This window comes from Vicugna pacos, chromosome 8 (genome assembly GCF_048564905.1).
Source record: "Vicugna pacos chromosome 8, VicPac4, whole genome shotgun sequence".
Classification (NCBI taxonomy): Eukaryota; Metazoa; Chordata; class Mammalia; order Artiodactyla; family Camelidae; genus Vicugna; species Vicugna pacos.
In genome coordinates, this window is record NC_132994.1 from 2,991,101 (window position 1) to 3,012,229 (window position 21,129).

Sequence of the window (21,129 nt, forward strand, 5' to 3'; positions counted from 1 at the left end):
AAGTAAGGAAATCCACCATAAAGCCCATGTCTTCTTTTTCAAGAGGTTTTTTAGCTTTATCCAAAGCCGATTTAGAGTTGTGTTTACAAATACATTAGGGGCAAGAAGATAATCTGAAAGAAGGAGAAAAAGCAAAGAAAAAAGAGTGAATCCCCATTAAAAAGTTAAAAAAAAAAACTTCTCCAAACTTTTGCTTTTGGCAATTTGATACATGAGAGATGCCAAAACTATAGCTATAAAATATCTATAGTAAACAAACAAATAAATAAAAGAGAAAGAGAGAGAGAGAGAAAGAGAAAGAAAGAAAGAAAGAAAGAAAGAAAGAAAGAAAGAAAGAAAGAAAGAAAGAAAGAAAGAAAAGAAAGAAAAACATTTCTAAATCAGAAGAAGAAATTTTAAAAAAGTAAAAAAATGATAAACTACCAGAGCAGTCCAGTAAGATAAACAAACACTTAAAAGTACTACATGACCTGTGTCTTTCTCCCTTAGAGCTTTGGGTACAGAGCTCTCAGGACAGCAGGGAGAAGACAGTTTTTTCATCCTGAGCAAAACAAAAAGCCTGTTAGAGGCCAGGACTCAGCGAGGCTCATGCATTGAGAAAAGAGAGTGATCTGGAAGATTCTTAAATGTGCATATAAGACACCTAGGGAGATCATGTTAAAACGCAGACTCTGAGTAATCTATCTGGCAGGACCTGAGATTCTGCATTTTAGCAAGCTACCAGGTGATGCTCAAGCTGCTGGTCCAAAGAGCAAGGAACTAGAAGACAGAGAATTAATGCAGAGAAAGGTTAAGGATGGAAAAGTGTCCATCTTGACCTTGGTTCTAAGTGGATGTGAAGGAGGACATCTCTCTTGGTATTTTGAAGCCTCTGCCTGACCATACCCATGTTTATGCCTGATTACACACTGTCTGCATGGTCCAAAAAGCCCCATGGGGAGCATCTTACTACAAAGGGGATCCAAGTCTAAAGCTGAAGTGCTCCCAGACATATGGAAAAAGCAGAAGCAAATCTCAAGGAGAAATACTCCCTCAACCCATGTCTTATGTCTTACAGAAGTCTCAGAGAGAATCCCAGTAACACCCTCAAGGAAACAAGCTATCACAAGCAAGAGTCAGCAGAATTAGCAAACAACAAAACAACAGGGCCAGATCATAAAGATCTACATACTGCAATAACTGAAATCAGAATATGAAATAAGTATTTATATAATTGTATCACTCTGCTGTACACCGGAAACTAACACAACATTGTAAATCAACTCTATTTCAATGAAAAGAAAATAAAATATTTAGTATGTTTAAGGAAATTAAAAGGGAGCCAAAAAGGAGAAAGGAGTAAGAGACTCTGAAAAATGACGAGTCCAATATTAAAAAACAAAAACAAAAACCCACACATAGATATTTAGAAATATAACAATTTAAATTTAAAGTTCAAAAGAGCTAAATAGAATAGACACAGTTAAAAAGAGAACCTGTGATTGGGAATAAAGTCCTCAAGAAATTATACAGAAAAAAGCACAGACAAAGAAATGAAAACAGTGAGAGAGATGTTAAAATATGTGGAGGATAAAATGAGGTCTAACAAATGCTTGTTTAATCATAGTTCCAGAAGGAGATAATGAAAAAAACCAGACATAAAACAGACAAGAATCTTCAGACGTGGGAAGCACAGAGAACAACCAGTAAAAAAAAAGGGTTAAAAAAAAAAAAAACCCACATCTATACACAAAGTAAAATGAAGAACTCACCATCAAAGGAAGATCTAAAAAGCAGCCAGATAAAAGGCAGATTACTAATAAAGGACCAAAAATTAGACAGATGACTTTCCAATAGCTATGGAAGCCAGAGGCCAGAGCTGTAAGAAAATGATACATCCATTGAAACCACCTTTCAAGAACAAGAGAGAAATTAAATAAACCAGATTTCCAGATTAAAAATAAAATATATATAAAGAAGAATACAGAGAAACTTTATCACAAAAGACTGTTACCAAAGGGAACTTCTAAACAGTGTACTTTAAGAAAGCAACCCCAGAAGCAAAGTGTGAGATAAAAATAGAAAATACAAGTTTTATACATTGACTGTATAGAACTGTGATAATAACATTGATTTGTGGGGTTATCAAAACCACAATCCCATCCTAACATATACACAAGAATACACACACCCCTAAAAGGCTGAACAGCAAAGATGGAACATGCGTGAACTCAAAGCATTCTTAAGCTTTATACTGTCTAAGAGAAAAATAAAGATATTAATTAACTTTAGACTTCCTTAAGCATGCATTTAGATTTCTAGTGTAACCAATAAAAGGTAATGTATAACTTCCAAACCAGCAAAGAAAAAAAAGAGGGAAACATTTAATTCAAACAAAGTATGACAAATACGCAAGGTGCAAAAAAATAAGATGGTAGAAATAAAGTCAATTATACCAGTAATTATAACTGTAAATGGATTGAACTCTCCATTTAAAAGGTATAGGCTGTCAGACTCCAAAAATAATCCCACCAAAAGGGGCCAGAATAACTTTAATTTCAAAACTAGAAAAAGAAATTACAAGAGAAAAATTACAGGCCAATTTCTAAACAAAACATCAGCATACCAAACCCAACATTATGTTGAAAATATAGTCATCTTGATTAATCTGAATATTTTCTAGGAATGCAAGAGTGATTTAGCCTAGAAAAATCTATAATTCACCAACCCACCAGATAAGAAGAAAAATGATATAATCACTCAAGAAAAAGTAAATTTCAAGGTTTATTCAGTCTTAAAAAAAATTGACAATTACTGAAACAAAAAAACCTCCCAAAACTCTTCTGGAAATAGCAAGAGACTTCACCTGATAAAGGGCACATCACAGCTAATATGATGAAATACAAACATATTTCCTTTACAAACATGAACAAGATACGTATGCCTATCACCACTTCTCGTCAACATGTACTGGAAATCTGAGCAAGGACAGAAAAACAAGAGAAAATAAAATGATACAGAGATTGGAAAGGGAGAAACTAGATTTTCATTATTTGCAGGTAATATTTGTGTCTACCTAGCACTGCCCCCTCCAAAATCTGCAAATAAATTATTTAAATTAATAAAGCAATTTAGCCAGGTTACTAGATACAAAATTACTAACAAGTCAACTATGTTTCTATACATAAGCAGTAATCAGAAAATGGTAATTAAAAAATATACCTAGCAGTTGTAACCAAATCCCAACAGGAACTTTTCTTTTTTTTTTTTTTAAGAATTTTATATGGAAAGTAGATATTCAAGAGTAGCCAAGGCACTTGTGAAAAACAATACTGAAGAATTTCCCCTACTAGCTATCAAGAGGTATTACAAAGCTATGGGTACTAAGATAGGTGGTATCAGCAGAGGAACAGGCAAATACATCAGCAGAACTGAAAAGGGAGTGAAGAAATAAACCCACCTATATACGTAAGTGTAAACTTGATTTATGGCAGCTGCATTACATCGGGGGGACAGTCCAATACATGGACGTGGGACAGTCCAATACATGGACGTGGGACAACTGGTTACTGACATGGGAGAAAAGGGAAATTGGTTTCCTGACTTACACCGTAAGTGAAAATCAATTATCTAGCAGAATAAAGACTTAAATAAAAATGTAAAACTATAGACCTTTAAGGAGAAAATATAGGAGACTACCTCTATGACATTAAGGTAGGGAAGGCTTTCTTAGACAAGATCACAAAGCACTGACAGCAAACAACCACGATGAAAAGCTTCACTGACTTGGTCCTGGAGCCCCCAAGACCAGTTACCCATCCATAAATTTTGATTTAGGAATGCACTTCCTGTTTCCAAGCACCTACCCCGACACCCTAGGTGAACTATAAATGGTCCCAGTGGCCCCTAGGCGGTGCAGAGTGCAGCTGCGAATGCTTCCGGATGGCTGTCCATCCGATCCCACCCTGCGAGTATGTTACCCTATAATAAACCGATCCACCAATTACATGGAGCTGCCTGCCTCAGTTTTGCATCACAAGATACCTTCTCAGTTTGGTGGGCACTCTTCGTTCCCTCCATCCTCCAAAAGAGCTATTTGCCACTTATATAACCAAAAAAGGTTTAGTGTTCAAACACACATAAAGAACATAAATAAGACAAACAATCCAATAAGAAAATGAAGAGCTATTCCACCAAGAAAAGCGAAAAACTTTTGAAAAGATGTTTAACTTCTCTAATCAGAGTAATGCAGAATCATCATGAGACACCATTTCAACACCCTGTAGGCAGACAAAAATTAAATTTTCTGATGATATCAAACATGGGCAAGTATATGCAGCAACAGGAACTCTAATATACCACTGGGAGAAGTATAACCTGCCAGTAGGAATGGTAAACACCTTTACAACTTGGCATCATATTGTAAAAAGTGAAGAGGCCTACACCAGATGTTCCAGGAATTCCACACCTTGTACAAGTGTACCCACAACATACACAGGGATGTGCAGCAGCCAACCCTGTTTTTTTAGAATTACACATATGCCCACTGATAAGGGGAAAGGAAAAATACATAATACGCTCTCACAACTGTAAGAATAACTACCACATCACATATCAATATGGGTGACTCTCAAAACAGTGTTAACTGAAAAAAGCAAGTAAAATAAATACAAGAGGTATGAAGCCATTTCAACAGAGATCAAAAACATGCAAAGTTACACAGCTTAGCATCAGGAGGCAGCACACAGGTAGACGCTGGACAGTGAGAATACTCTATTTCTTCAGTTGGAGGATGGGCTCGGAAACGCTGGCTTTGCTTCATAACTCACAGATGTCATATAAGTTTTTGGTATCAAACACTTCATTCTTAAGTTTTTAACACTAGCGAAAAAGAGATGCTGAATGAATACACAACAAACTTTTACAGTTATTATGCTGAGGTCTGGGTAATACAGGACTTTTACTATCTGTATTGCTCATTTCTGGACCGTTTCAAACTGCTACAATTAACACGTAATATGTTTGGGGAGAAATGACTGCAGAAAGGAAAACAAACTGCAAAGGAATCTGGGGCCTCTTATGATGAGGGGCAGAACTGTTTTCAACTTGTGCAATTTCTCCAGGATGTCCTAAATTAAAACTATTCTGACGGTGAAAAAGAATATGAAAATGAATATACGTACATTCATGTATGACTGAAAAATTGTGCTGTACACCAGAAATTGACACAACACTGTAAACTGACTATAACTCAATTTAAAAAACAACTATGCTGAGCATTCTCTTCGGGTTAAATCTGTAACATACTGAGAACATTTCCCAACAAAAATGAGTTTTAAATAAATGTTGGTTTTTACTGAGAGCATGCATACTACTGTTATTAACAATTCCTGGCTTCCTTTAATTTTCATTTTATTTATCTGCCTTTGGCCCATTTTCCCAAAATTCTGCACTTTCCAGTTTTGTTTCTTTTTTTTTACTATACTGTAAACTAACATGAATCCTCCTCCATGTAAATAAGTTAAACAAGCAATAACTGACTCCACTGCCCAGGAGCCCGCTTTCCGTTCTCTCCCGAGCATCAGTGCGGGGCGCCCCGCGAGCCCCGAACTACCTGGCACGACCGGGCAGAGGGCGACCGCGCTTGGGGCCTCTCAGCTCCAGCCCCTGCGTTCGGGCGGGGAAGAACCTGCCCCCGGGCCTTCGGGACCCCGCCCGCGACCTAGGCCCCGGGGCCAGGCGCCTTACTTGCCGCTCTCCACGCCGTGGCCGGAACGCGGCCAAGTAACCCGGCGAGGCCCGGTACGGTCATTGCGCCCAGTCCCTCGGCGGCCGCGACGGCCCGGTCCCAGCACAGCCCGCGGGTCAGCCTGTGCGTCCTCCCGCGCGCCGTCCCGGCCTGCCCCGCGGCAGGGGCGGGGTCTACGTGTGGCCGAGAGGGGCGGGGCCTCCGCAGTTCCGGCGGGGAGGGGCCTGAGTGTGGTGGGGCGGGGCCTCCCTGCGTCCGGAGGGTTGGGACCTCCTTAGCCCGCGCTGGGAATCTGCACTTCTGGACCTGGCTGGAAGCAGGAAAAAGAGGGGCGGGGAGCGGCTCAGGCTTCTCACAAAGAACAGCCCAAACTACCCTGAACCCCGTGTTGATGAAAACCCCAAATCGCGGCTGGAGTTGGGTGAGGGTGTGAATCCGCTTCCTTCTCTCACTCTTGGCAGATCTTGGTTATGGTACACAGATCGGGCAGCTTTTGCTGTTTTTGTCCTGTAATAGGCGTCTTTCCCCTCAATTCTCCCGCCCTTTAATTTTTAAAATCTCTGCTTGTTCAGCGAATTCTTATTCCGTCATTTATGACCCACTGACCAAGTGACCTGAAGATGATGGTGCTGAGTGAAGTGCAGGGCAAGAGAAGGCTTTCCTTTCCGTCTGGTCCAGGCTGCAGTGGAGGGACACTGCCCCTTGGCCTTCACATTCCGGCGGCTTCAAGGATGCTCGGAGCCCGTGTGGCTTCACGTTACCTGTGGAAGTCTGTGCAGAATCACAGTGGAAGGCCCTAGAATTTTTGCCTTTTTTTCCCTTCTTTTTTCTTTTTTAAGAAACTTCTTGGCGAGCTTTCGGGCCCTGGTGATGTCTGACCAAGTCTGTTTCTCATGGTGAACCGGGAGCTATCTGGCCCTCCTAGATAAGGAGTCCTTTCATGAGGAGGAAGTGGTCTGTACAGAACACGGCCAGAGCCAGAACTCAAGCAATTTTCATTAGCAGGTAGCTCAGTACTTCGCATCCAGGCTTTTCACCCTTAGTACCTACAGCTTAGTGATGATTCTTTGTGGTCAGTTGACTGAGGACAAAATTCAAAGCTGGATTACAGAGGGCATTGCTCAATACACTGACCAGTTGGCAAATGACTTCTCTGGCGTTTTGAGTCCCATTTAACAAACAGAGGCCCTAAGGGAACAGAAAGAAAAGATTCTCCTAGAGGGCAGAACATTATCTTATACTCTTTGGAAGGAGATATAGCTTGAGATAAAGATCTACATCACTTCATGGGCACTGGTTTAGTCAAGTGGGCAGGAACTGGGAACATGCAGAGGTCTGGAAACATTTTCTGGAATAGGACCTGTCCAAATACCCCAAAGCATAAGAACCTTTGGGTCCCATCGAATGCTCAGAAAAAAAGTTCCCATTGCCAAAGGGTTTTTCATCAGAACAAGATTATGATATGTTATCTATTTCTGCCTAACATATTACACCAAAATTTTGTGGCTTAAAACGGTAAACATCTATTCTCTCACAGTTTTTGTGGGTCAGGAACCCAGGAGCCAGCATGCCTCTGGCTCTAGGTTTTTCAAGAATTCCAGGCTCGCTATGGAGGCATGAGAAGGGAGGCTCTGCTTCTGAACTCACATATGTGATTTTCGGCAGGAGTTAGTTCCTTCCGGGCTTTGGGACTGAAAGCCTTCCTCAGTTCCGTGCTACATGGGCTTCTCCAAAGATCATCTCACAACATGGCAGCTGGACTTCCACAGAATGAACAAACAAGAGAAAAGGGAGACTGATGGAACAAGATGGAAGCCACCGTCCTTCTGTAATCTAACCTCAGAAATGACATCCCATGACTTTTGCTGAATTCTCTCATTAGAAGTGAAACAGCAGATCCAGCCCACCCCAAAGGGTGGAGGTTACACAAGGGGTGAATATCAGCTGGGGGGGATCATTGAAGGCCTTTTTAGATGTTGCCTACCGCAATGACCCACTCTGTAGACATCAGTCAGCATCCTCCCCTCACCACAGCTGTTGCTCAGTGCCCCCAGTAACAAGGCAGCCATGGCAACGTAAAGACATCCAACTATGTCTAACATAGTCTGTTCCCTGCCAAGACTGACAGGCTAGCACCACTACTTGCAGTGACCAACCTGATCCCCTGACGTAGTTCAGTACAGCCCGGGTGGCAGGTTTGATTACAAGGGAACCCTACCATAATGAAGGAGGTAGTGATTTGTTCTATAAGAGCAGACAGTTATTCTGGGTTTGGATTGCTTTCCCTGACTTGTGCTTCTTTTATACCCTTCACCTGTGGTTGTACTGAATACCTTATCTCCCATACACTTGATGTATCATCATCCCATACAACATTGCTTCTTACCAAAGAACCCACGGATGCCTGTGTGTACTGATGCCTGTGGGATTAACCAGTCTTATCACATATCCCATCCAACCAGAAGCCACTGGTCTTACAGGACAGCTATGCTGAAGATTTACTTTTGGAGCCAGGTGAGAAAATATTCTTTGGGATGCTGTCCTGAAGAATTTGACATATACTCTAAATGAGTTAACAGTATCCAGTGATAACTCTTCTGTTGACAGAATAACAGGGTCCAAAGATTAGAAGAGGGATTGACAACTTGTTGTTACCCTGCCCACATATTTTGCTTTCCATCGTGGGGAGAGATGGTCTGCCCTGGGTCCTGAGCATCCCTGCATATTATTGCTGAGTGTGCCAACTGCAACTCATTTCCAAATACTGAGCAGAGACTGTAGCTAGACATATGGACATCTTAGGAGGTCAAGGCATCAGCACCATTTAACTGCTGCTCTCCTGGGGGAATGAGCTGGCTTGTTTGCTGCTTGTTTTCTGCTTGTTCAAATACTGCTTGGCTCTTGGACCTGGATTCTTCTCCTGTAATTCAACCCAAAAGGGTTGGCCCTGAGTCATGTGTACAAGTGTCACGTGGCACTCAGCATTGCTATGGGAATCGGGGCTCTGGGAACTGGTGCAAATATGCTGACACTTTGGCTGCTATTGCTTTGCTGTAATAAAGTCTCTTGCCTCTGACCCAGGAGTCTCCTGTCTCCATGCATCCATGAAACTGCACAAGCAGAGCTACAAGTAGATAAAATCTCAGACGCTTCACTGCTTTTGTCATCCATATCCATGATTTCAGGTTCTTTTGGTACCAATTTTTGTACCCAGAGTGGGGCACAAGGGGATGATACAAAGTTTTCTCTGAATTGGAAGCTGGAATTGCCACCTGGAGATTTTTAGTTCATTGCCCTAGGTGAGGAATTAGAAAAAGTGGTTATGGGTCTAGCTGTAGTGATGAGCCCTGATGAACTTGGGGGAAGAGGGAGCAGGGAAAGCACTGTGACTAGAACTTGGGGTCCTGGGGTACCTCCTCACAATATCATGATAAACTGTAAAAATTGAGCAAAGACTACTGCAACCATACACAGGCAAGACCACCCAAGCCTCCAATCCTTGGTTCACACGTGAGGTAAAGAAATCTGATCAGCTAAGATGCTGGTCGAACACAAAGGAAACAGGGATTAAGTGGCAGTGGCGACAAGTCATAACCATCTAGCCTCATGACCAGTGGCAGAACTGAGGGCTGTATTTACCATAGGCTTTTAAAATTTTTTTCAATCAGAGAGCTTTGGGACATAAAACATGCTGCTATCAATATCCTGTCCTGGAGATTCTGAGTTGATTGGTCTGTAACCGGCCCTAGAGTTCACCAAGGAAATTTGCAAAACATGGCTCTCACGGTATTTTCTTCCTCATTGGTTCCTGCTTGTGCTTATACAGTACTATTGTTGTACGTAGAGGTGATGGTGGTGAAATCACCATTTTGTCTGTGGGTTGTGAACTCGTGAGAAAAGATCATTACAAAACCAGAGGAGAAATGGACAAAACACCGAGATCCAGGACTTGAAAGTGGATGGGGGATAATAGTCGTATGTTTGGAGGAAGCATTTTTAAAAATGAGTAAATATGGTGCCAGCGAAAAACAGACAGAGTGCAGTGGCCGTAACAGGGTTCTGAGGGGGTTGGCGAACCCACCAGACCGGGATCTTCTGGAACTCCTTCCTGAGGGAATCGTGACCAAGATGTGGAATAGTGGATTTGAAAGCTATAGCAGCAGCTCCTTCAGGGGACTGGGCAGCTACACGCATTCTGCAGGGGGCTTTGGATCGCCAACACCTTCTCAGGCTGAAAAGAAATCTAGAACCCGAGCTCAGCACATTGTGCCCTGTACCACCCCTCAGCTGCTTTCTGCTGCTCTAGTTGATGAAGTGTTCAAAACTGGGAATGCTGAGATTTCACAGGTCACTATTGTGGGGATAATCAGACATGTGGAGAAGGCTGCAACCAACATCGTTTACAAAATAGATGACATGACAGCCACACCCATGAATGTTCGCTAGTGGGTTGACACAGATGATGCCAGTGGTGAAAACACTGTGGTTCCTCCAGAAACATATGTGAAAGTGCCTGGTCATCTGAGATCTTTTCAGAACAAAAAAGCCTGGTAGCCTTTAAAATCATGGCCTTGGAGGATATGAATGAGTTCACCACATATTCTGGAAGTAGTCAATGCGCACATGATGCTCAGCAAGTCTAACAGTCAGCCCTTAGCAGGGAGAGCACCTACCAGCAATCCAGGAATGGGTGAAGCAGGGAACTTTGGTGGGAAAAGCTTCATGTCAGCGAATGGCCTCACTGTGACCCAAAACCAGGTGCTGAATTTGATTAAGGTTTGCTCAAGACCTGAAGGATTGAACTTTCAGGATCTCAAGAACCAGCTCCAACACATGAGTGTAGCCTCAATCAAGCAAGCTGTAGATTTTCTAAGCAACGAAGGACACATCTATTCCACTGTCGATGTTGATCATTTTAAATCCACAGATGCAGAATAACTGGATTTAATGGTACACAAGATGTTTTCCAGCTGGGCCTGTTTTTGCAACCTGTTATCTCCAGCTGTGCATGACTGGCCAGTTGACTTCAAGGAAGTAGGTTTTATCTATAAAATGTCTCAATTGACATCCTTTTGAAATTTACTGCTCTTCTGTTTTTTGAAGCTCAAATGGATATGAGCAACTGACAGGAATGTAAACCAGGGCAGAATTTCTTAAAGAAATTACAAATTAGAATAGATGGAATTGGAAGAGGAATGCTGCCAAGAGTTGGGCAGCCTGACTTAAATAATCCTCAGGAGTTGCTATTCCTAAATTGTTTCCTGTTGAGAGAAGTTGAACTGAACTAGGGCCCACCAGCAGAGAGCTAGCCAAGAAGCCCACCAACCTCTGCCTGTTTTGTTCTCCACTTTGGTTTTGTGGTATTACTTTCAGAACTGCACTTACACCTTGTCATGATTGCTGCCAAAAGTGTTTTTATAAACGTGGCGTTCTAGAGTGGCAGCCTCGTGGGGCAGAGAGGAAGAAGTGTTACTGTGTTTTGAACAAAATAAGTACATTCATATATTTAATAAAATAGTTGTATTATTGCAAAAAAAATAAAAAAATAAAAATGAGCAAATATGACATTTGTAGATGTTGGGAAGACAAAGAGATGGACTATGGTAGACTTCTGATATGTTTTGCTATTTGGTGCTCAGTCATCAACCCCATTCACGTGTTTGGTGAATTCTGTAGGAGAAACGGTCTCATCATCTACTGGGGCTGCTGAGAGTCAGACACACTGGCTGTCTTTGGTGGCTGACAGCCTGAGTGCTGGCCCAAGACTAACCTTGGTCACTTGCACAAGCTCATCAGACTTTGAATTGGGAGTGTGGTGCAAATAAGCAGAGTGTCTGGAACCCAGTTTTCAGACGCATCACTGCCAGCAGAAATGCACACAAACTTCCAGCTCTTCCTGAGTCATAACCCGGCTACAGCTTTGATCAGCTAGCTTCCTTCGGCTTCCACCTGTTTTCCAAGAGTGGTTCTCGTGCCTTTCTGTCAATTCTGGGAGTTGCCTACCTATATTCTTGAGGTAAATTCTTCTCATGCTTAAGTTAAGCACAATTGTTTTTTGTTGTTTGCAAACCAGGATTCTAACTTGTATAAACTTCATTGAGATTCGTTTTCTACGAGTCAACTACACTGCTTCGGATAATCATTTCCCTTCTCCCTCAGAATCCGACCCCACCCCTGCACTCTGAATCTGAAGGTGAATACCATATGGTAGTTTCCTTGGTAAATCAGAAGTTAAATCTGTTAGATTTTAAATCATGATCATTGGTGTACTTTTAGAACTGTATTAGAACAACTAAAAACCAATCAACCAACTGTGATCATAAAATACAGTTACATGATTACGAGTAAGAATGAATACTTTGATAAACCTGGAAGATTATTCAAACTTAGAATAAGTTAGAACTTTTTTTAGATAAAAAAGAGAAATAAATAAAAAGAAATGAATAAAAGAAAAAAGGATGATATTTCAAACTCAGGACCAAGTTACGTGACGATGAAAAATGTGTGTAACAAAAATACGTGGTGAATAATACGTATATTTACATTTCCCAGGTATAAGGCATTTGGTATATTATTGCTGTCAATTCATCAACTTTTCACGTACTTTTCAAAAAGTAAAGATTATGGAGAACAATCAATGAAATACCTTTTAACTACACTTAATATATGCAAAAGATGTAAATTATAAAAATACAAAGGCTGTAAATTATACAATCATGTTGGTTCTATAAAGTTAATTAATATAGTCTATCCAGTTATAAATAAAAATATACCTCTAGTATTCTGAAAATAAGCAAGTGTTTTAGCTGTTCCTCCAGAGAGCCATTTGTTCATTTATTAACAGCAGAGGCAATAACACAATGCTAAAAATAAACATGCATCAATTTTACAATACATACTTACAAAAACCTTCAGTCTATCACAACTGGCGAATGCAAACAGATCACCTACTGATCCTTAGTGCATTTTTACTTTCACAAGTAAAACAGGAAAGGAAAATAGTGAATTTAATGCTATTCAGCACCTTGAGTAAAGTCAAAAGACTTAACAGCTCCATATATCAAAACATTTGCACCTGTATCACCAACATGTAAAGTTAATTATTTTGTTCCATTTTAAACATGAATTATTTTATTTACATTAATCTTTAGTTCAACAAACTTTAATATTTAAAAATTATCTAAATTCATAAAAGTATTCCATAAATTTCAACATTTAATTATTATGTACATACAAGGAAGTCCATGAAAAAAGTTAAATGTAGTCAGAAAGTTCAAGCAACATTACCAAATTTAGCAAAATTCCAACCAAATCAAGGCAGAGGGCATTCAAACATTCAAAACTCTCTAGATGCTGCTAACATGAACATAAAAAGTTCCAGTAGTAAAAGTCAATATGAGAAATAATGTTGAAATCACCAGTAGAAAATATATTTTAATAGGCATGACATATGTTTACTAGCAACAGTAATAATGATTTTTCTATAGAAAACTTTTATAACATTGTCATGTATGAACTACCTGGTTTGAGAGGGCTACAGAGTTGATTTCAAAAAATATATTTTAGCAGCCATAATTTTATTTCCAGTTAAAACATAGTAAAATGTTAAAAGTAAAATTTATAATTAACTAAATAATACCCCAATACTAGAAAATTTAAAATTCCATGCTGTTCTAGCAATGATGCCTCTAATACGATGTGTCTGATGTAAGGATTGTGGAAAGCCAACAATAAACAATCAGACATACATGTGGGCTTAAAGTTTCACTGAAATACTTATGTAGCAAAATATATGAAAAAGTAATAGAAAAGTAAAAAGATAAAATTAAAAAAATATTGCACAGCCACATTACCTAGAAAGTAAAGTTGATGTTTAAAAAGCTCTAAACATGGATGATATAAATTATCTTCCATATAAAAAGGTATAAATATATCTTAGAACATATCAGCATCTACAGTTTAATATAATACATTATCTGAATCACTGTTGAATGAGGTAATTGTCAAGTCTCTAACAGCGTTTTTATCCTATTGAAAATATTTAAGGGCAGCAACCAGAAAGAATTTCTCTAAGAAGATTTCTGAATCAAGAACGGCTATATGTGCAGCTCTCCCGATGAGCGAATCAGCTGTATTGGGCAATGCATTGATGACATTATATCGAACCAAGTTACAGTCTTTGCTTAGCAGAACCGGGCGAAGCAGATTGTGGATCATTTCTGAATATATCTGTCCTATGAAGCAAACAGAGAAAAGGAAAATGGGTTCACATGAATAACTGAAAAAAATTCTAAGTCAGCTTTCATATAATTTATAAAATTTAGTTATGGTATTTCCATTTAAAGCAGAAAAATGTTTTAAAAGTTTTTTTCTTGAATATTGTTTTTGAGACATTTTTTAGAAAATACAAAGAATCACATTATTTATCTAGCCAAGTAAAATAACAAATTTACTGTACAGCTTTCTTGTCAATTTGATATTTTTAATTAAAAGCAATAAATACAACAGAGAAAATAGTTTTCTTCAACATTAAGTCACATATAACTCATTAAACCGTTGTGAAAGTAAGGTTGCTGTGCTGAGATGTTATGATGGGGCCAAACTAAAAACTCGCGTCTAGAGCAAGTACTTTAATAAAGTTTCCGTGGCGGTCAACATTCCACATATTTACAATTTATTTTGAGAAAGAATAGCAACTTCCCATAATCAGAAGAACAATGTGAGTTTGATTCAAAGGTCAAACAGATTTTTTTTTTTTGGTCTGCAGATTTATTTCATGCTTGCTGCTTCTTTTAACTCCAGAGTTGTGCTCCTCTCTCCCTCTTTCTGTTAATTTTTACAGTGGGTTTATTGAGGACATGCAAAGCATAAAAGATAAAGGTTAGGTATACATACACATAAAAGCACAAGCTGCCTTAAAGGGGCAAGATGGTTTTTAATGATCACACATTACTGTATTACTAACAGATTAGTGCTAACACATGTCCAGCTACGTGTGAATCTTAGGCAGGCAAGTATTAAATTTCAGAAGAAAGACAGGATGTAGCCTGAGTAATGATGAGAGGGGAGTAGTATACAGAAGTATAATTAGAAAAAGAAGAGAGAGGTGTTTGAAAGAGGGATTATTATATACATTCACAAAAAAAGTTTTAAAAATAATTTTTTATATTGCACCAGTTTGATTTACAACAGTATATTAATTTCAAGTTTCAACACAGTGATTCAATATTTTTTACAGATTATACTCTTTTAAAGTTACTGTAAAATATTGGCTTTATTCCCTGTGCTGTACAGTATATCCTTGTAGCTTATTTACTCTATACACAGCAGTTTGTACCTCTTAATCCCTTACCTCTATCTTGCCCCTTCCCCATCTCTCTTCCCACTGGTAACCACTAGTTTGTTCTCTGTCTGTTTCTGTTTTCTTGTATTTATTCATTTGCTTTATTTTTTAGCTTCCACATATAAGTGATAAAATATACAGGATTTGTCTTTCTTTGTCTGACTTATTTCACTAAGCATAATACTCTCCAAGTCCATCCATGTTGTTGCAAAACTTCATGCTTTTTCATAGCTGAGTAGTAGTCCATTGTGTATGTATGTGTGTGTGTGTATCACATCTTCTTCATCCATTCATCTGTTAATGGATGCAACATTGCTTTGATATCTTGGCTATGTAAACAATACTACTATAACTATTAGGGTGCATATTTTTTTGAATGAGTGTTTTCCATTTCTTTGGATATACACCCAGAAATGGAATTGCTGGATATGGTAGTTCTACTTTGAGTTTTCTGAGGAAACTTCATACTGTTTTCCACAACGCAGCCATGCAGCAGTTTACATTCCCACTACAAGTGTGCAAGGGTTCCCTTTCTCTCACATTCTCACCAACATTTGTTATTTGTGATCTTGATTTGCATTTCCCTGATGACTAGTCATGTTGAGCATCTTTTCATGTGCCTGTTGGCCATCTGTACATCTTTTTTGGAAAAACGTCTATTCAGGTCCTCTGCCCATTTTTCTGATTGGGTTGTTTGTTTTTGGATATTGAATTTATGAGCTGTTTATATATTTTATATATTAACTCTTGATCAGACATTTCATTTGCAAACATTTTCTCCCATTCAGTAGACTGTCTTTTTGTTTTACTGATGCTTTCCTTTGCTGTGCAAAAGCTTTTAAGTTTAATTAGGTCCTGATTGTTTGCTTTTGGTTTTGCTTCCACTGCTTGGAGAGAGATGCAAATATCGCTATAACTTATGTCAAAGAGTGTTCTGCCTATGGAGTTTTATGGTTTCTAGTCTTACACTTAGATCTTTAACCCATTTTGAGTCTATTGTTTTATATGGGGTGAGAAAATGTTCTAACTGCAGCATTTTACAGGTAGCTGTCCAGTTTTCCCAGCACCACTTATTGAAGAGACTGTCTTTTCTCCATTGATATATTCTTGCCTCTTTTGTCATAGATTAATTGACCGTATGTGTGTGGGTTTATTTCTAGGTTTACTCTGTTCCATTGATCTGTGTGTCTGCTTTTGTGCCATTGCCACGCATCACTATAGCTCTGCAGTATAGTCTGACGTCTGCGAGGGTGATACCTCCAGCTTTGTTCTTTTTTCTCAGGATTGCTTTGGCAATTTGGGGTCTTTTGTGGTTCCATATGAACGTTAGGATTATTTGTTCTAGTTCTGTGAAAAATGTCCTGGGTGTTTTGGGAGGGTATAGCTCAGTAGTAGAGCACGTACTTAGCATTCACGAAGTCCCAGGTTCAATCCCCAGTACCTCCATTAAAAACAAACACCTATTGCCCCCACAAAAAAGAACAAAAATAAAAAACAAAAAATGTCCTCAGTGTTTTGACAGAGATTGCATTAAATTTGTAGATTGCTTTGTGTAGTGTGCTCATTTTAACAATATTGACTCTTCCAATCCAAGAACACAGTATATCTTTCCATTTGTTTTATGCTCATTTTAACAATATTGACTCTTCCAATCCAAGAACACAGTGTATCTTTCCATTTGTTTGTGTCACTTTCAATTTCTTTCATCACTGTCTTAAAGTTTTCCAAGTACAGGTCTTTTATCTCCTTAGTTAGATTTATTCCTAGGTATTTTATTCTTTTTGATACAATTGACAATGAAATTGTTTTCTTAATTTTTGACAGTTTGTTCTTAGTGTATAGAAATGCAACAGATTTCTGTATATCAATCTTGTATTCTGCAACTTTACTGAATTAATTTATGGCTTCTAATAGTTTTTGTGGTGCTTTTAGGATTTCCTATATACAGTATCAAGCCATTTACAAACAGTGAGTTTCAGTTCTTCCCTTCCAATTTGGATGACTTTTATTTCTTTTTCTGATTACTGTAGGTAGGACTTTCAATCCTATTTGAATAAAAGTGATGAGGGAGTATCCTTGTCTTGTTCCTGATCTCAGAGGAAATGCTTTCAGCTTTTCACCACTGAGTAAGAAGTTCGCTGTGGGTTTGTCATAAATGGCCTTTATTCTGTTGAGATATGTTCCCTCTACACCCACTTTGGTGAGAATTTTTATTATAAATGGATGTTGAATTTTGTCAAATTCTGCATGTACTGAGATGATCATGTGATTTTTATCTTTTGCTTTGTTAATGTGATGCATCACACCCACTGATTTGCAGATACTGAGCCATCCTGCCATCCCTGGGATAAATCCCACTTTTAGTGTATGATCCCTTTAATTTTTTTGCTGAATTTAATTTGCTAATATTCTGTTGAGGATTTTTGCTTCTATGTTTATGAAAGATATTCAATTATAATTTTTTTGTGGTCCTCTGTCTGGCTTTGGTATCAGGGTAACACTGGCACTGTAGAATGAGTTTTTAAGTCTTCCTTCATCCTTAATTTTTTAGAATAGTTTGAGGATAGCTGTTACCTGTTCTTCAATTTTTTGGTAGAATGCACCAATGAAGCTTTTGTGGTCCTAGACTTTTGTTTGTTGGGAGATTTTTTTTTTTAAAAACTGATTAAATTTCATTACTGGTAATTATATGTTCATATTTTCTATTTCTTCCTGTTTCAGTCTTTGGAGATTTTACATTTCTAGAAATGTATTAATTTCTTCTAGGTTGTCCATTTTATTGGTGTATAATTGTTCATAATCTCTCATGATCCTTGTACTTCTGTGGTGTCAGATGCTGCAACTATCATCTTACATTTCTGACTTTACTCATTTTTTGCACCCCTTCTGGTTCTTGATGAGTCTGCTTTCTGCCATCTGTGACTAAAAGTAAGGTACAGTCGAACATGCAGCATGACCATTACTGCAATCACCAATCCCAATAATCTGGAGGAAATTAAAAAATGCATTACTTCCGAGGCAGTAAAACGGACAAGCATTTGTAATTAGATGAACGAAATGATTTCACTGGCAAAAACACCTTACACGGCAGGAGAAAAGAAAGGAAGGAAAATGAAGGAAGGAGAGCTGTCACTGTCGGTGGGTGGAAAAGGATGGAAAGGGAAAGGGAGGACAAGAGAAAGAAGAGAGAACACGACCACAAGGACAACTTGGTACAGACTCCTGTAGATGTAACTCTTTGAAACGCTTGTGATTTATTCTGTTACCTGACTGTTTGTCCTTTAGAGCCGTTTTACACATTTCAATGCGGGCAGAATGATAAGGGACATAGCGATCCTGCAGAGACCCCACTAGCACAACATTCTTGAAATAATGAAGCCCTAAGAAGAAAAAACACTGAGTTAGAATGTAATAATCAACCAGATTTAAGATAACTTATTAGTATCATATTAAGTGACCACAAACTTTATTTCCTCAGTAGTAGTATGTTTATGGCTTTTCAAATACCTGGTGAATTCTTTCTCTACGTGTCCATATATTCTCCGAAAGACCCCCAGCTTCAGTGCATGTGGTTTATGTGCTGATGGGAGACGTGTGTTTGTGCTGAGTGAGTGCAAGGTCTGTGGCGGCGGGTTAAGGGAGAAGTTACAGGTGGTGGGCTAAAATTCTACGGGACGTATTTCATGACGTTCTTATTTTCCAAAGGATATTCATCAATATTTAGGATTATTTCCCAAAGTAACAAAAGCACACGCTTCCATAAAAACAAACAAAACACCCTATATGAAATCATTTAAAGGCGACTTTTGACTTTTTCATTTGATCCTTGCCTAGTATTACTTATATTTTCTCCTTATTTAAGCATGATGTCAAGAGGATAAATGCTTAGAGTTTCCCAATAATAAAAAAATTTTTTATGATCCATCCAACAGACTTTTGTCAGGTCTATTTTAATATTTTTATTTTTTTGTATACTAGGTAAGTTTAGGGCTTGTGTCCTTGGGATACTTTGTTAAATAACTCATTTAAGTACTAAAACCATGATCTTGACCTCTTTAGTACCAATAATGTTCTAATTTTACTATTTGGCTCAAGACTAGTAAATAAAAAAACAAAACTTTACACGATAATTAAATAAGATACAAATCAAAGATGGCAATACATTAGAACTGGGTGTGTAATACAAAGAATTTTGTTCTGGAATGTTCCAGAATAAAATTTTGATACTTCTTGCACACTGAAATTCAGATTCTTAGAGATAGACCAATTCTGGGGACTACTGTGGATCCAGAGATAGGAAATCTTTGTAGAAGTTCCCTTTCTTCCTTGGAATTTAAGAATCCTAATAGTGAGAAGAGTTTAGACCAACACACGGCCAAGGGTATCTCTCTCTTCTATCTATCTATCTATCTATCTATCTATCTATCTATCTATCTGCACACACACTCTATGCCAATATAAGGTCATCCCTTCTTTTTCCAGTGAGAAGATACTACTTTGTGGCCACTTGAATATAAACAATTCTAGCGATGTAAGTGGGATAATCAAATGTCTATAATAGGAATTAACTCAGTTGCACAAACATCTTTAAAATTATATTTTAGAAAGACATTAAGAAAAGTTGACTTTTTCCCTTCATTTTCACATTTCATGAGAGAAATCAATTCCTCTTTTGGTATCATTTGACACCCATGACTTCATCAGTGCTATTTTGGGAATCATCTATGTGTCAGAGCAGAGGTCTTCAAACTGGAATACACTTACCCCAGGGGTAATTTAAGACTCTCCATGGTGTAGATGGGCACTTACATCTTTAAGAAAATTGATTTCTAGATCCCAACTTCCCTGCGTGTACTGTTCTAAAAATGACTTTTCCGTCTCCCACTTTACAAGAGAAAGATATTTCTCCAATCTATTTCAGATCATCTTATGGTGTACAGGCCTGGGGTATAAATGTCTCTGGGAGAACCAAGGAAAATATGAATGAAGTCTTACTTTATCTTGCAAAAAGTAAGTTTGATTTGACTGATTGTTTGACATTAAGAAATGGCTGTGCCACTTAGCATTTATAGCACATATTTTCCATAAATTAAATGAGCTTAATCTATAATCCCAACTGAATGAGCTGTCTTTATATTTTTATGAAAATATAATTAAATGTGTACTACATCATATGCTGGAAAATAAATCCTTTGCAACTATTTAAAATTACAGAAAATAGTTTCAGGTGTCACCGTAAAATGATACAAGGGGATACAAACCTTTTCAAAATTCTTTCAAGGGGTAAATGAGCCAAAAATGTGAAAACTAGTGTCCTATGGTACATCATCTTCATTTCTAACCAAGATAATTTAAGTACTGTACTTTCTGAATCTAAGTATGAGGCTGTTAAGTGAAATTTTACCCTGAGCTGGATGAAATCTGTCATGTAATAGTACGATTGGCTTGTTCATTTGTCTAAAAGGTGTGTATCCGTGTCCTCCGTAATGGGCAGCCATCTTGCACAACTCTGGGGACACCGTTCACATTACAGTCGACATGAACAACATTGCGTGGACCTGCACATTGCACAGCCTGGGGCAGCCTTGCTCAGTATTGCTCATTTTTATATTTTCTCAAATGACTGTTTTCCTCAAACCATCTCTACCCGCCCCTCTTCCCTCTTACCTTATGACCTTCCTATTTCACTGAGAATACACAGGGATCAGAAGAGAACTTGCACATACTTCCACCTTCATGTTCTGCCTCTGCTCCCATTCCTGCTCCCACCTCGGGCCAGCGAGGTCCCAGCCCTCCGTCTGTTTAAGGACATGGCTCTAGTAGCTGTCCCATCCTTCTCCTGCATCATCAGTTTTCCCTTCTGTATGGATCATTCTTATGCAGGTAAAATATTAAAATAGCTCCTATCTTAAACAAATCAATCAATGAATCTGTCCTTGGACTTTATACTCCCCGCCAATAACCACCCCATTTCGTGGCACTGCTTTATTTCTACTGCTTATATTGTAAGAGTAACAGTCATCATACTAAAATTACATTAAATATATGTTTCAAAATG

At 38.5% G+C, this 21,129-nt stretch overlaps 2 protein-coding genes and 1 pseudogene across 11 annotated transcripts in view; 1 reads left to right on the forward strand and 2 right to left on the reverse strand.

Moving 5' to 3' along the window:
• Positions 1 to 5,881, reverse strand: part of SDHAF4 (succinate dehydrogenase complex assembly factor 4) — a 29,732-nt gene extending 23,851 nt beyond the window's left edge. The window contains exon 1 of the mRNA XM_006215798.4: positions 5,728 to 5,881. Within this exon, the coding sequence (XP_006215860.3) occupies positions 5,728 to 5,791 (64 nt within the window). The 5' untranslated portion in view covers positions 5,792 to 5,881. The remainder of the gene's footprint in view (positions 1 to 5,727) is intronic.
• Positions 5,882 to 9,856: 3,975 nt separating this feature from the next.
• On the forward strand, positions 9,857 to 10,666 carry LOC140697811 (replication protein A 32 kDa subunit pseudogene; annotated as a pseudogene).
• Positions 10,667 to 12,244: 1,578 nt separating this feature from the next.
• Positions 12,245 to 21,129, reverse strand: part of FAM135A (family with sequence similarity 135 member A) — a 126,169-nt gene continuing 117,284 nt past the window's right edge. For 9 of the 10 annotated variants that reach the window (XM_031676044.2, XM_072965481.1, XM_072965480.1 and 6 more), the window contains 2 exons: positions 18,338 to 18,451; positions 12,245 to 13,962 (listed from right to left, as the gene is read on the reverse strand). In XM_031676044.2, the coding sequence (XP_031531904.1) occupies positions 13,757 to 13,962; positions 18,338 to 18,451 (320 nt within the window). In that variant the 3' untranslated portion in view covers positions 12,245 to 13,756. Of the gene's footprint in view, positions 13,963 to 14,144; positions 14,555 to 18,337; positions 18,452 to 21,129 lie in introns of those variants that run through there. The other variant, XM_072965482.1, reaches the window with a different exon arrangement.